Raw genomic sequence first — 15988 nt, forward strand, 5'->3', positions numbered from 1 at the left:
TTCACATTTTTAGCATTTTACAATTCTCGCCTTACTATACCCCCCCTTAAAACTATAACCGCTGACTTATTTACAAGGAAACATGCGACCGGACGAGCACAAGAAAAAGAAAAATGCAGAATATAAGAAAAAACATGGAATACAAGCTAAAAAAGAAAGCAAGAAGGAAGAAATAAAGAAAGATAAATCAGAGAAACCTCAAAATTCTGAAGAAAAGCAAGAAAACACTTCAAAAGACGCTGTTTGTGTGAGTAACAGATACCTTCTGTTGATCATTTCTGTTGTAGTTTTGCAAGGTGAGAGAGTTGTTTCAACTTTATAAGCATACTTCTTATTTGAATAAAGGAAACAAGACGTTTTTCAAGAAGGAAAGTAACTAGTAATTGGGACAGATATGAAGATTCAGAAGGTGAGTGTTTCTTTAATGATAAAAAAATATCAGCAAAAAATATCAGCAAAAATTATTAGTGTGCGTGTGGTGGTCGTGGTGGTGGGGGAGGAGGGGGGGTAATTAAAGATATATTCATATAAAATGCCTCACAGTCCACTATTTTTTACATCCCAACTTTATACTTAGATGCTTTTTCTTGCAAATCCTAGCTCCACTCAGTGAGATTTTTTGCTTTTGTTCAAAACTTAATTGGCTTGATTAGGTGGATCTGATGATGCTTACCAGACTATAGGGCGAAGAGGAGCTGACTTTACCACTTTGATAGAAAGAGCAGGTGAGTGGCTGTCTGGAAGTTTAGTGACTCAGTAAAGCCATGATCACACTACATCCAAAACTCTTTTACCGCCTGCCCCTGATATATATGGTATTGGATGCGGTATGTTCAGGAGGATCTATGAATTTTCCATGAACACAGTATAGGTCATAATGGACTGCTTCTTTTAGAAGCATCACCAGATAACACAAATCCCCATGAGCACAGTTAGGTGTACAGCCATGAAAGGGTGCTCATTTAGCCTCAGTTGGTATGTGTTCTCTTTAGGGTAGGGTAGACTCCTAGTCAATGAATCTAACAGTAGAAGATTATTAATTTCATTAACATGTGAGAAGATTATTCATCAGCTTGTGACTTGAGCATTGTACAATGCCATGCATAGAATATTGAGTGTGGTGGTAATGTGTGTGAGACAGTGAAAAGTGTCCCCAATTAGTACAAATTAAAGAACTGGAATGACAGTATAGACTCTTAAAAGAAAGAAATTTTAAAAATATACTTGATATCTTATTTCTTTGCTTAGGTGACTCCCATTCACAATTCAGATTTCAAGCTGAGAAGGAATGGGAAGAAGAATCAATTGGCATTGGCGTTCAGGTACATACCAATCAGGGTCTAGAAGTGAGGGCTCTTAACCGAATCACACACAATTTTATCCTGAAATCCTGTGTCCTGCAACATTTTGCCAACTTTTTTTGCATTCAAAATATTCAAAGGAGTTTCAATTTTTTATTTATTTATTAATGTTCTCATGTTTTTCCCGAAAATCTGAAAGCAAAGTCTCTCATCCCATCATTCCCAAAGTCACGGCCCATGCCAATATTCCAAATCACAAAGGATTTTTCTAGTTTGCCAGATTCCATTCTATATTTTATCCATTTCCCTGCTCCTGTGAATACTCTTCCAGACCCTGACCAGTGGTAAAGTAAAGGATAACTTCTGTGAACATTATACAAAAAGTTTAAACACTGTAAAATTCCATGGATTTTCACTGGAACACATAACTCTTATTCTACACAAATACAAGCCTTACGCAATCAAGAATTTGAAACTCATGTGTTATCAGGGACTAAGGAGCATTGTTTAGAGTGGGGGGCTAATCTAAAAAATAAATCTCTTTACTTAAGTGTCTAGTGTAATCTGAGGGGTCCTGGGGAATGCCTCACTCCCTCCGAAAATTTCAAAATTAAGGCCCTTGGAAATGTGATTTCTAGTGCTACAGTTTCAAGGGGCAATTAAAAATAGATATTTATCATGTTAAAGTCATGATGTCACAGCTTTAAGGTGACTGCCTACTTTTGGAAAAAATATTAAACTTTTTTAAAACTTCAATTTTCTGTATCGAAATTTAATGCTGATTCCAAATCTGGAAAGAAAAACATTGACTCATTGACTCCGACGAAGGACTAACGTCCGAAACGTCAGTTCCTATTTTCACTACGGTGTAAAACTTATCAATCTACGATAACTGGAAAGAAAAATAGGGTGTCCGAGCTTGTTTTCAAGATAATCAGCATTTAGTGGAAGCCTACGCAATATGTGCTTTTGGAGCAAATATTGCTCCACCGGAAGTGATTAGAAAAAAAATTAAGATTCATAAGATAATAATTATTTGCAGACTCTATGATTGCATGAATGAAGGCTAGTCAATCATTCAAAGAGATACGTTGATTTGTCATATTTTGTAGTTTTGGTGCTCTTAAAAAATCTCATAAAGTTGAACAAAATTCCCTACAAAAATCTATTTTTTCATGTGTTAGAATATTGAACTTATTCTAAAACTTTTAGAATAAGTTAAATATAACCTAGATTTTTAGGAGTTTGTTCAAATATACTATACATATATATATATATACTATATGTATAGAGAGTCCCGTGCAAAATTTGAAGGTTTTCCCCTGTTGAAGCTCAAAACGCGTATGGTTCTTCAATAAAATCTAGTAGATTTTTCAGTGGTTTTTGAGCACACACACATCCGTGGGTTCAAATCGAACATTCAAAAGTAGGCAGTCACCTTAAGCCACTCAATAGAAAATCTTTTTTGCCTATGAGGAGCTTATTAATTTTTGTTTCCTCACGGTTTGTTTCTCTTAGGAATCCCAAGATGTTCTGAAAATTAATTTTGAGGATTTAAGCCAGTCTCTCAATTCTCTGCCCTTGTACAAGAAACTGAACATTGAGGAAAATGTAATATATGTAAGTAAGATTGCTTGGTTTGGGTTGGAAGTCCAAGTATGTGTCCTGGAAAGTTCAATCCTTCTCTGTGAAGGGAGTTATCATCTGAAACTATCAGTAGATGGTATTCTACTCAAACCCTCCCCTGGAAACTAAAACCCCCATCTTGCCCTCTCTTGGGGATGTCTGGATATTTTCTGGAACTAAATTACCGTCTGGTTTAATAGCTCATTTGGTAAGAGCAATGGCCTTTGTGTGGAAAGTCGTACGCTATAGTTCAAGTCCTGGCCAGCCAAACATTCTGGGTTTTAAAATAACCGAGGAGAAGGTGCTGTCTTTGTAATTATGTCTGCATCTGCAAATGCTTTGACCTTCAAGTCTTCTCGGATATGGACTTAATACCATAGGCCACTTGTGTTCACTATAACCTTGGCTATAAAAGGTGGATGTAAAAGACCCACTGAAGATGCTGGTATTATGACCATCTTCAGTGCCAGTAATTATACTTCAGGGCCCACAGTAATTATACTTCAGGGCCCACAGTAATTGGTGAGATATCTGTCAATGTGACCCTGTCTTCAGAGGAAAGTTTAATGCAAGATAAATAAATATAGTTATGTCTTATATTTAAGGGTTATGATAATGATCAAATTTGACAATGTAACTTTTATTATATTATTAATATTATATTGACTTGAATTTGTGTTTATTCTACAGTCAGAGCATCAGGAAGTTGATTATGATCAAAGAGCAACTACAATAAAAGGGATGCTCAAAGGTATAGATATCCATGATGCACTAGAAAACATTGCAGAGGTCAATCAAAAAAGGTCATCAAACCTTTCACTGAATCAACAACCCAAGCCACAGTTGAACTTCAATTTTCTCCCTTCCCGAGCTGATTCTCCAACAACTCAAAATAAAAAAGTGACCACAAATTTAAGTCAGTCAATGAAAGATCTATCAAGTGAAACTTCTTATGGGCTGAATGCGAGTGCTGTTACTGGTACACTTCATTCTATGGGTGTCATAAAAAAGACTCATCAACAGGATGATGAAGAGTTGGATTTCTTGCTTTCGCTTGAGAATGGCCAACATCAGGAAAATTCCATTGAAGCACCACTCAATGCCAAAAAGGTACCTAACAACATTCCTCTTCAAATAGATTTTAAAATGCCAGATACACAAGCAACAGAAATTGATGCAACAAAAACCTCACTCCCTCTGGATAAAAACACCACATCACAGGACCATAGCTCTTCAGGTAAAAAATCAGAAACACCCTCAGATACTCAGAAACCCAAAGAAGACCTAGAGGACTGGCTAGATAGTGTTCTTGGTTAGATATACAGTATTTTATCCTTTAATAATGGAACAAAGTCAAGATAAACTATTGTATAACTATTTAGTATTACACTGCAGCATTAAATTATGAAAAATAAGGTTATGTTTGAATCAGCATGCCAGCTGACTGCCACACATCCCAAAATTAACCAAATTATTTTATGGAGTCACCAGCATGAGTATAGTCAGATAACTGGATAACTTCTTAGTATAAATACGTTGTACAGTAGCATTAAAGTATGAAAAGTAATTTTATGTTGTCATTTTATTTTATAATGAGGAATACACCACAGCAATATTATTTACCACAGACACGATTGCAAGTAAGTTAACAACTCATCCTCAATTGTATGAATTTTAAATTGGATTTTCTCATCAAAAATGGAAAAAAATCTTTAAGAGTTCAGTTAAACATAAAATTATACACCTAGCGAAGTGATATGAAATACAAAATATTTCCATCCAACTCTTATATACTACCAATGTTTTCAGTGCTATGAGCTAATTTGGAGACAGGGGCAGATCCTGGAATTTGTTGAGGGGGTGTTCCAAATAAACAATTATGCATTGTAAATGTTTCTTTTGCTTCAAAAAAGCTAAGAGTAATTACTGTGCTTGGGGAAGGGAAGGGGGTGTCCAGTGCACTGCAGGATACCTGGATCCACCCCTGACAGTAGTAACAGGGATAGCAGGCAATAGATTATACTACCAAAGAAATAAATACTGCGAGTACATACTGAAGGTACGGGGAACAACTCTAATGATGTACAATGAAAACAATGGTAAGATCTCCCACTCACACATTGTTTATTATTTTCAACACTAAACTAGTAAACTATGACCCTGAAAAGACCTCTAGCCTAGGGTCTAATGTTTTCCCTTTCAGACCACTGGTCATTCTCTTAAGAATTAGATTCTTCTTGATTGTTCCAAGTAAAAAAAACAACACATTTTAAAGTGCAGCTTGAAGCTGCCAAGCTCATATTTATATTGAAATCTGCTATAGGAGCTAGTTCTGAGGACTTCCAACAGTATTACCATGAAATACATTTGCCTTGCAGATTAAGGTTAAGGAGGTTTCTGCTTTTTGTGGGATAAGAATAGACCCTGTTATCTTCGTATGCAAATTGCCCATTTCAGACCTCACTTGACATTCTCTAAGAATTGTTCTTTTACAATGAATATTTAAAAATATTTACATATTAGAATCAAGTCCCAAGAGTGGCATCACATGGTCTGTAATAGGACAACAAACAAAGAAGGTAAACAGCTCTATTGGCGAATTACAAGAAATGTTAGAAATGGTATTACCAGATCTGACAACCACTTCTAATATCAAAAATATCACTAAAACTAAATCATACCAGAATTTCAAAAATTATCTTGACAACACTGACAAATATCATCCAAATCACTGACTCTTCCTTGACGTCACTCTCATCCTCCGGCGACAACCAGTGTTTGTTTTCCTGACTGCCGGAATAATGATCATAATCAATGACCACAGTCATGACATACTTTGAAATAGGAGAATGGATATGCCCAAACACTGCTATCCCAATTGGACGCTCAAAATGTTTTGGAATGGTTACAATGTCTCTACCACAAGTTATTGATTGCAGATCATAATTTTCAAAGTCAGGCTTTGCAACATGCTCAGAAACATAAATATCGGCATCACCCTCTGTACTGTCCAGTATTAGAGTTATTTCGCCTTCTCTTTGTAATGTAAAATATGTGTAATTGCCAGATCCCACTTCTCCTCTGAAAGTCTGAATAATTTGTTCACATTTGATGACATTAAAGCAAAGAATTATTCCAAAGAGTGCCGTAACTTTGAACACGTTACTTATTGATGTTTTCATGGTAAACTTGTGCCAAGCCAACAAAAAGGTCCTGAAAAAAAGAGGCAACAATTTCGTGACATTTGATAAAAATGTACAGATTCTTTAATAATATTCCTATATTTGGCAAAATTAAACTTAAGAAAAACTTAAATATGTTCGCAAATAATAATTGTTAATAAGCTAAATTATATATCTATCAATGTGGTTTCATGTTGAATTTGAATTTAGAAGTATTAATATAAGATCTTAAATTTCCAAAAAAAATCAATAAGTTCTTAATTCTGGAATAAGATTCTCAATGAAGAACCACAACAATTATAAAGGAACGTAAAGTAAGTGTATCCAAACATGACGTCCAAACTACTTGAAATTTGAATAAATTTAGAACGATAATCTACATAATTTTTACCTGTTAGGCTGTAAAGAGATGCATCAGTGAAGCTTTCTATCTTTTTGGGGCTAAATTCGCTGGAGAGATGGCTTTTTAAGGGGGGGAAATATGATATATTTGATAGTACAAATATTCAATTCAAACTTCGAACTAAATCACTCGATGTCAAATAATTTGACCCGACCCAGTGTTCACGGACGAGCCTCTATTTCAAACTACAAATCAGAATCGGCTAGGGGTAGGGTAAAAGAATTAATAGACAACTTAGTCGATCACACCTCAGTGACCACACTATGCCGGATAAATTTGAATCCGCAACTTTGACACCGAAACCGAAGAAAAAGACAAATAAAATGTTTCGCGTGCACACTAGTCCGATCAGAGGCGGCAAAACCGCTTCATTGCACATCTGAGCATGTGCATCGAAGTTGAAATTGAGCCCGTGGTGAATTTTTAGCCTTCCCGCCATGTTCCCATGACAATCATGACGTCATCGTATTCGAAAAAATTCGGATACGAAATGTTCTCCGTCCACACTCGAGACCGTATTCGAAAAAATTCGTTTTCGGTGAAGAATCATTCCGGATTCGCCCGGACTAGTGTGGACGGTAGGCCTAACCGAATAAATAAAAATTCGGATTTAAATTTATCCGGCATAGTGTGGACGGGTAATTTTAGAGGATTTTTTTTTGTCATCGCGGTTACTTGGAGCCAAAATTTCTAATCAATTAAAGCTTTTTTAATGGCAGCCTTTTTGGGCTTATAAGTTTATTTATGGGTCCTGTTGGCACACTTCTGGCAAGAAAACGCGGGAAAATGAGACGCGTGCGCGCACTCGAAGGAACGAAATCATAAGAAAAGCTTGAAACATCTTTTCTTGAGTCATCGTCTTCCTTTTTATCGTAGAAATGTCCGTCGTTGTCAACTGCAAGTCTCTTACCGATGGGGTAACATAATCTTTGAGCTATGAGCAAAATTGGAGGAACAAAAGAACTGTCTTTCCATTGCAAGTTCTGGATTTCATCGCCATAGAGTTCTGGGGTTTCATCTACTACCATAATTATCAAGATGGACAACGTGAAATACCAGTATCCAACGTTCGGTTTTACCCCGAGCAAAAAAGGTATGAATTACTACTCATATGCATTAATCGTAGCGGTTTATACCTAATCATTTATGATGCTAACACGGTTACCGTACGAAAATTTTATAACCGCATATTGAATTTCTGTAACTTTTGAAAACAACTTAGAACTGCTATCTTTCTTGACAAAGTTTGATGATTCACATCTTATGAGCTTTGTGCAGGGATATTACCGGGATATTAAGCCGGATACCTCTCCGTGGCTTTTATGAATAGCAACTGACTGGCCTTTTCCAACGCTTCTCTAAAACCTCTGCTCGATATTTAAACTAATTTACTTTAAAAAAATTATTCTAATCTATTGATTAAAATATTTTCACGAACAGATAGCATACAAATGGTGTTTTTGTTCGTTTTTGTTATCCGAGATTGAGAATATAGCAGAAAGAAGCATAGCAAATCAAAAGTTGTTTTTTTTTATGAATTCTTTACATACAAAAATGCAGGTGAAACGATGGCTTTGTCAGTTCAAACCTCAAAAAGAACAACCCAAATATTTCTAATCATTCTCAAAAGTGTCAAATTTTGTTAGCAACATTTTAAAATGTTCCCTCGACCTTTACTTTTCTATATGAAATTTGATATCTGGCTTCTAAATTCTAAAGTAAGAAATAATAAATCCCCATTTTATAATAAACTGTGGAACTGAAACTTTAGCATTTATTACTCATCTTTACCTCAGAGTTCAGAGTTATTTAGACACAAAAAAGGCCAACGCGTTTTATCAAAAGCACTTGTTCGAGTTTAAAATTTAGTCGTGTGCCGTTGGTGTTGAAAAGAAAACTTGTTAATAAAACAACCTGCGAACATTATCGAAAACAAGACAATACATTTGAATGACTCTTTGTGCACAAGCTGTACACCAAAGCAGAGAAAGTGAGGGACCTTTACGATGGACACATGGAAAAATCATTAGAGAAGTGTGCAAAGTATGGGTTGAATTATAAATCCAGCAGGTTATATATCTATATCTTACATCTGGTAACACCCCAAAATAACATAGGGCAAAGGCAGATTTTTTTGTTTTATTTTTTCGTTTGTCAAAACACAGAATATCTTTGTGGCGCTTCTTTAATAATAAGCAATCACGGAACTCTTTTAAACCCAGAAAGGGTATGTACGTATCTTTAGGACAGAGTTTCAGTAACTTATATAGTTCTGTCTGCATCGTCAAATCAAATCAATAAGATAGGCATTTAAATATTCAGTTTTTAAAAGATCATCGGTTATAGAATAATAGGCTTAAGATTCGTCGATTTAAACCGGTTTCTTTGTTGTACAAAACCGGCTGTTCAGCTCTTGTTTTGCAGACTTCAATATGAGCAATAATATATCAAAGAGGGTGAGAGATAAAGAAAAGGCTAAAGTTGACAATATTTTCGTTGTTGTTAGTTTAATAATGTGTGGATTTAGAGTTGTTCAAACTAACTAAGTTGTACACTATCTTGGTTTATTCTTACACACATACGTTAAAAAGGGAAGGGTTTCCCAGTAGATATAAGAACAGCTTCATGATTGCGTGCGCACTAGAATACGATAAATTTAATTAATTTTATTAAGTGTAGATTTAAGTAATTCATAGTATAGTTTTTGTACATTTTCTGTATTTAAGCTTCAGCCTTTGGCTGCATAAGTATATTTTTAATAAAGCATCTATCTATCTATCTATCTATCTATCTATCTATCTATCTATCTATCTATCTATCTATCTATCTATCTATCTATCTATCTACCTATCCATCTATCCAGCGTACAAACGAAAACCGGTAAAAAAAACCTCGTATCCAAATAACAACGGAACATTTAATCATATTTTATAAAACATTTTTGATTCGGTTTTTAAAAAAATTGTCTGCTCGAGAGTTGACTTTACTATATGCAGTATTGCTAAGTTATCTAAAGACAACCTTCATCTAAATGGGCGGATATAGATGAGATATCTCCTAACTTACATACTGGTAGTGTCCAGAGTAGTGTCTGGGTCGTGTCTAACTTTGTGTCCACTCCACAGAAATCAATAGATTAATCAGTTAATTGATTAATGTAAAATTTGAAATTCATCACATACAAAAATAAATTCAAAAAAATTCGAATACGGACTCCAATACTAGTATATACATTCTGTAGATGTACATTTAACCCTTTTAAACTTTTTCTTTATAATTTTATTCCTATAACGTTTTTAACCACCCGCAAGACAAACAAAAGGCACACTTTTAAATCCACACGTGTGCCGAGTAAAGAAATCCCCAAATCGTTCAATATTTGCGGTACATTTCCTCACACCCGTGACTTTATTAGCCTTTTTTTAATAAAAGTATTGTCTTCAGATTCAAAAACCTCACCAGTAACAAAAGGCTCGTGCACTATTAAGATACTAAACTGAATTATGTCATTGATTATAGTGCATACAAAAGAATCCATAAGTTTTATATATAAGGGAAAAATACAGTACTTAACGTTAGCATATACCAAGAACCATTGAGACGATCATAGTCAATTCTATCTGTTGTATATCTGAAGACAGTTTCATGGTCAATTGCTTGTTTACCTCTACCTACTAGTGCTGGATCAAGAATCAGATTGAATCATAACCATTTTGCTTCGTGATCTCAGTAAGTACAAATGTTTCATAGCAATTAATCCCCTTTTTCAGCTTCTTCTTTTATTTATTTACAAAATTGATGTTAGCTGTAAGTTCGCTCGGTCCTGCCATTAACCTTGCAGGAACCTATAAGGTCCTATAACTCCTAAGTATTCATACCATTTCATTCTACTTTGATTTCATGTATAAAAAAGCTGCTTAATTAAGTACTTAAGATTTCTATCGCTCTTGCTATTACAAGTTCTTTTAAGGTTTCGCTATTGGACGCCAGTAGTTTATCTAAAACCGGTATAAAATCCGGTAATACTCAAAGTAGTTAAAAGTAACCTTAGTTTAGATTCATATGAAAACCGAGTGTTGGTTTTTGAACAACGCTATTGATCAGCTGCCGAGGTGAACGCCTTTCATAAAAAAACGCTTTTACCAAAATTTTTGTGTATTATTTTGGGGCGTTATTCGTGATTGACCGCTAAGGTGACAAAGCTAGGAGATCACAGGTAAGAAAGCTTTCACTCCTAGCATGGATCTGTGGTTCCGTTCGTGATTGTCCCACTCTGTGATTACAGACAAAACTGGTAGATTTTTTTATTTAGATTTTTTATTATTACGATTGCTTTGGTACCACAAACCTATACAATTAGTTCTTTGAAAACAAAATACGTTTCATTCAAGCTGTTTTAGTAAAGCCCTGATGAGATTTGAAGGATTCATATCCAAATTAAACAAAACCACGATTCCTTAGCTGGCTTATTGCTCAATATGCAGATCCACGTACCAATAGCCGCGCCAGATTATCAGCCGATCGCTGTATTTTTTGGGTTTTAAATTGTTTTGTTCACACACATTGTTTCCTCCAAACACCTGCAGTAGTTATTCCTCTAACCTTAAATGAGTCTGACTATGAACAGAACGTAATGCGTATGCGACCACAAAATAATAAAAATTAAAAAATAAAATTCTATAGTAATCTACTTAAGCAACACCAGACTTGTAGGATCATGAAGCTATTGACTATTGACTGAAGGAAGATATCAATCACTACAGCAGTACGGCACTAAGGAGTCTTTCAAGAATCACCTTTTCTGATAACAGTACTACTTAAAAGGATTAAACGCATAACGGTTTATTGGTTCAAGTGCATCGAATTTTCCTTTTTATGAGTCAAGAAAATATTCTAAAATCAGTGTTCAATTTTAGACAGTCATATTTTAGGTGGTAACTTCAGCGGTATAATTATCAAAATGTACAATTTGCCACGTGGGACAAGCACTAACACTGCATTCTTGTTGCATACTTTAATATCTACAACTAAAAGATTTCTTTTTTTTAAAAAAAAAACATAGTAGCCGATACTTTGGGATTTTAAAATAAATATGGAATGAATAAGATACTAATCTAGCGTCAGCTTGCGTCGCACGTGCCTTACATAGGAGATTGAGCCAAAATCAATCGAACGTAAACTAAACTGTAATCGGTGGATGTTTTGGATACAAAGTCATTGTTCTACGGGAAACCCAAGATATTTGAGAGTTTAAGATTCTCGTTTACGGCAAACGTGAAACGTCATTTGACCATTAAAAAATTCTTTAAAATTAGTGAAAAGGAATTGCAAAAATCTCCAAGTAGTAGATAAAAATAAGAATACTTGTCTTTGTCGAGAAGGTTTGCAAGGTAAAGTGAAATGTAGGGAAACGATGAAAACATGGTCACGTTTGTCGTTTGCGGGAAGGAAAAACGGGAATCTTAATCTGCCTAGTAACTTCTACAACCCATTATACGCTTGAATTACGATAGTTGAAATTTGCAGTTAAATTTCAAAACTATTTTTCAGAACTTCTTCAGTTTGGTGTTTTGTTACCCTTGTACCCTTCAGTACAGTATATCGTTTTGGCCTGGAAATGTATTAGAATTAAAGTCAGTCAGTAGTTTTAGTTTTGGTTTTCCTACCTGCGATCAGGCTGAGCTAGTACCCACCCTATCCCCAGACTAAACATCACTGTACTACCCCATTTCGCTTTTTCTATAGGCTCTGTCAAAATAAACAAATACTTTAATATAGTTGTGTCAATCTAAGTAATAAAATTGTCAGCATGCTTATGAATAATGGAACGTCAAAAAACCTCTGTTCGTATAATGACGATCAGATAATGGTGATGCATATGATTGGGATACAGTATAGTGCGTCTGTCCGCCAGACGATTTCCTTCCAGAAACGTAAATCAAAAATCATGTTCTTTGCTTTTCATTGCGATTGTTTTCTCGATGGAACCTTTATCAAAGTTTTAAGTCCGAGTATATATTGCCTCCATTCTTCTGTAACAGTGACTTTGCAGTTAATTTTAAGATACAGAGACACTGTTCCACCCCGCGTCCCGTAAACTATGGGAGCAGTTTCATTCAGTAGGTAAAAGAACTTTTTTTTTTTAATTTGGTTCATGGGAATTTGAACGAAGAGTCCAGCTTTCAAAGTAGATTCTGTTTCTTCTGTTATAATGCAATAAATTAAAATGTATCAAAATAAAACAGTTTTAATTAATTCTATCAACTTAGCCAGGTTTTATATAAACACTGTGTTATTTGCAGCGACAGGGTGCGGGTACACACGCGGCTCTTTTGTCACGTCTGTCTTTATCTCCAGTAGTTTACAGTCTTAAAAAATTGACAAACGACTAACTAGGAAATTTTAACGAATAATATCTGAGCTTAGCCAGATAGACCCTTCCCATCTTTTGAATTTTGACATTAATTTTTTTAGTTCCGCTACTGAATCGTTTTGCTATTCTTTACAATGTGCACACTTGATTGTTCGTTGAATAATACAACAAGTACCTTTATTTATCATAAATTTTTTTGTCTCAAAATTGTCAGCAACTTAAATTTCTTTCTATATATTTTTACATATCCACAAATTGTTTTGGATACGAAAACGAAAACGCCCGTCATGTTATGGTTATATTGGAAAAATATGTCTAATTAGGATTATTAGTGATCTACAGATTACCAACCCGCAACCGTTCGTAAATGCATGTCGGACTGTGTCTGTAAAAATTAATTTTTCTTCTAAGGACACAAGCCGTTCAATCTTATTGACAGGCTCGAGAGATGACAATTGTCTTGTGCTGCTTAAACTAATAAACACCTTTATTTTCTTGAAGGCAAGGGTTATGACTGTCAATTAGTCCGTAGGAGAAACCGTTCCAACCTGCAGATCTACTGTGCACCTGCACCCCCATTTAATTTGCAAGTGAAATAAGGAATCCTCACATTGTATCATTGAATAAGATATTGTCTCTGAGCCCTACCAGAGTTTGTTCATGGTTCATGCCTTTATAAGCAGGGGGATTTGCGCTCTGTTGGATTTTGAATGCGATCTAGGAAATCTGTAGCTGATTGATTAGTTTTAAACCCATGATTAGCATGAAGAACACTTGAAACTGGTAAAGGAAACCTATGCTGACAATTTGAAACCTTTATTGGAACTGGGAACATCAAATACCAAAGTCAGCCTGAACTCGCAGAGGTAATCGCCATATACGCCATAAGTTGTTTTCTGATTGTATCAAAATATCATCCTTCTTCAACTCAAGGATTGTGTTTATCTTTATTACAACGACCTTCAATATTGTTTATCATATATAAACCGGTAAGCGTTCTTTCGATTGATTTTGCCTTCCCACTTATTGATCGTAATAAATCTTTATTTTAGGCAATCATAAATCATTTATCCTATTTGCAATATTATAATATTCCACTTGGAAGAGTTGTACATTTAATTTCATTTACGCTTTGATAAATTTAAGTTCTTCGTACTTTTAAATCGGAGGTTTATCTCATTGTTCGGAAAATCTGTTTACAAGAAAGTTTTCAATGTCGAAATGTTTGAAACTATAATATGCTCATCTCTCGTGATTCTGACAAAAGACTTTAAATTTGTAAAACGGTTACAGATTTGAGGTAAAGATTTGAAATTCATCAAAAGATCGCAATGTTTTTCTTGTTCTTAAACTTCAAACAATTTATGGTGACTTTTTACGTTTATTGCTGCGACACCCAGGTGAAGAGGAACTATCGATTCATAGAACACTGAAGCTGTTCCAAACACCAAGTCATATAGCTTGCACCTGCGCCACGCTTCAAACTAAAGTTGAAACAGAGATTTCGTAATTGGTTTGATTTTTTTTTAACTCTTCTTTGAGCATTTCTTTAGAAAAAAATAGGGATTCACCATAACATCACTCCATATCAATTCATATATCAAACGGCAACTTGGTAACGATCGAATACAAAATTGACGGACATTAAGAAAACTCTGTTATGTTCAAAGTAATATACAGTGTAAAATTGGGCGTTTTAATAGTTTGTTCAGAATTAATAAGGTTAATTTCAACGTGTCAAAGCTGCAAGGCGCACAAAGACTTTGCCTTCCTCCTAATTTTAAAGTGTGCAAACATTGATACGACATCGAGGATACTATGCCATGCACTAACGAATATCCTTATGGGACAATCCTCTTGTCGTCGCTACAAATTTGTGTTGCGTGCAGGTTTTCAAAATGATACATAGTACTAGTAGTTAATCTACTCGCAATATAGTAGGAATCTGCGCATAAATCAAAAATCATAACATTTAGTATTTAATGAAGTACTTCACTATCGAAGCCTGATGCTATTAGTCTAGCATGAAATTCCTCAGGACAGCCAAACACAGAAGTATACGTGAAGAGCACGACAGTTTTGATATATTAAAACGAAGGCTCTCTGCGGAAGTAATTCAAAGTTCCTCAATCAAAGACAATAATAATAATAATAATAATCTTTATTTCCATTCCATATTATAAATATTTACACACATATATATGTGTGTGTGTTTTTTTTTTTTCTTTCTAATTTAGTTTTACTTTACATTATCTATCATGGAAAAAAATGCTTTACATTCAAGGAAATGACTAGAGGCTAAAGACACAGAATTAACGAAACTCGTAATTGGTACACTTTGACTATTTGTTTGGATTATCTTTTTGAGAGTTATAAATGATAGGTTTTCCGATATATTTCAATATTTTTGTCCCATTTCGATATCATAGATAATCAAAACATGATGACCGCTGATTTTGATCTGTTTGTTAGCTTTGATTCTAATGCTGCAATAGGACAAGGAAAACAGGGGATCAAAATATCCTAAAAACATTCGATTAATAGCTCAAAACAGCCTCACTATGTTTGTTTAGACAATTATTTATATCCGAAAAAAAATTTATCGTAAAAATACATCGCACTGACTTTACAGAGTTTATTTTTATAGAATACCAATGGATCTTGACGTTCGTCTTTTTGAAATGGTGGACGTAAAGCATTACCTAGAGAGATATCCTGTAGTACTGACTGGGATATATGAATCAAGAACATCCCAATCACTTCCACGCGCGATTGTATCGTACCAGACACGTTGCCTAGGAGCATATGGTTCCCTTTATTGCTTGGGTATTACTCTCGTTATTAATCTACGCGCTTTTATCCATTGTAATATTGCATAGGGTAGCATGGGTGGTGTTCGCGGCTAACGCGTCGTCTTTCACCGCTGTGAGTCCAACGGGTCGGGTCGCTGGTTCGAGCCCTGCGGTCGCCACATGTGGATTGAGTTTGTTTGATGTGTTGTTCTCTCCTATGCTACGAGGGTTTTCTCCGGGTTCTCCGGTTTCCTCCCTCCGTAAAAATCAACATGTGAGTTGAGCGTTGTGTGCATAGAATATTAAATGTA

The 15988-nt window shown here is 35.0% G+C and overlaps 2 protein-coding genes across 2 annotated transcripts; one reads left to right on the forward strand and one right to left on the reverse strand.

The window, feature by feature from the left end:
• The first annotated feature begins 82 nt into the window (after nt 1–82).
• On the forward strand, nt 83–4818 carry LOC116287574 (uncharacterized). The gene is made up of 6 exons (XM_031694260.2): nt 83–247; nt 346–409; nt 654–725; nt 1249–1322; nt 2820–2921; nt 3618–4818. Exons 1-6 carry the CDS (start codon nt 83–85, stop codon nt 4242–4244), a joined length of 1104 nt encoding a protein of 367 aa, XP_031550120.2. The 3' UTR covers nt 4245–4818.
• Nucleotides 4819–5250: 432 nt separating this feature from the next.
• On the reverse strand, nt 5251–6638 carry LOC148904430 (UPF0669 protein v1g209471-like). Its single transcript, XM_089025123.1, has 2 exons — nt 6501–6638; nt 5251–6140 (listed from the first exon to the last, which is right to left on the reverse strand). Exon 2 carries the CDS (start codon nt 6107–6109, stop codon nt 5603–5605), a length of 507 nt encoding a protein of 168 aa, XP_088881249.1. The 5' UTR covers nt 6110–6140; nt 6501–6638; the 3' UTR covers nt 5251–5602.
• Nucleotides 6639–15988: the final 9350 nt, after the last annotated feature.

This window comes from Actinia tenebrosa, unplaced genomic scaffold, assembly GCF_029948245.1.
Source record: "Actinia tenebrosa isolate PJP-AT-01 unplaced genomic scaffold, QUT_ActTen_1.0 PGA_scaffold9__36_contigs__length_13948895, whole genome shotgun sequence".
NCBI classification, from domain to species: Eukaryota; Metazoa; Cnidaria; class Anthozoa; order Actiniaria; family Actiniidae; genus Actinia; species Actinia tenebrosa.

Coding starts and splice junctions, on each gene's coding strand:
- LOC116287574 (XM_031694260.2), top strand. CDS start 83: ATGCGACCGGACGAGCACAAGAAAAAGAAAAATGCAGAATATAAGAAA. Junction 410..653: donor CAGATATGAAGATTCAGAAG/GTGAGTGTTTCT, acceptor TGGCTTGATTAG/GTGGATCTGATGATGCTTAC. Junction 726..1,248: donor CACTTTGATAGAAAGAGCAG/GTGAGTGGCTGT, acceptor TTCTTTGCTTAG/GTGACTCCCATTCACAATTC.
- LOC148904430 (XM_089025123.1), bottom strand. CDS start 6,109: ATGAAAACATCAATAAGTAACGTGTTCAAAGTTACGGCACTCTTTGGA.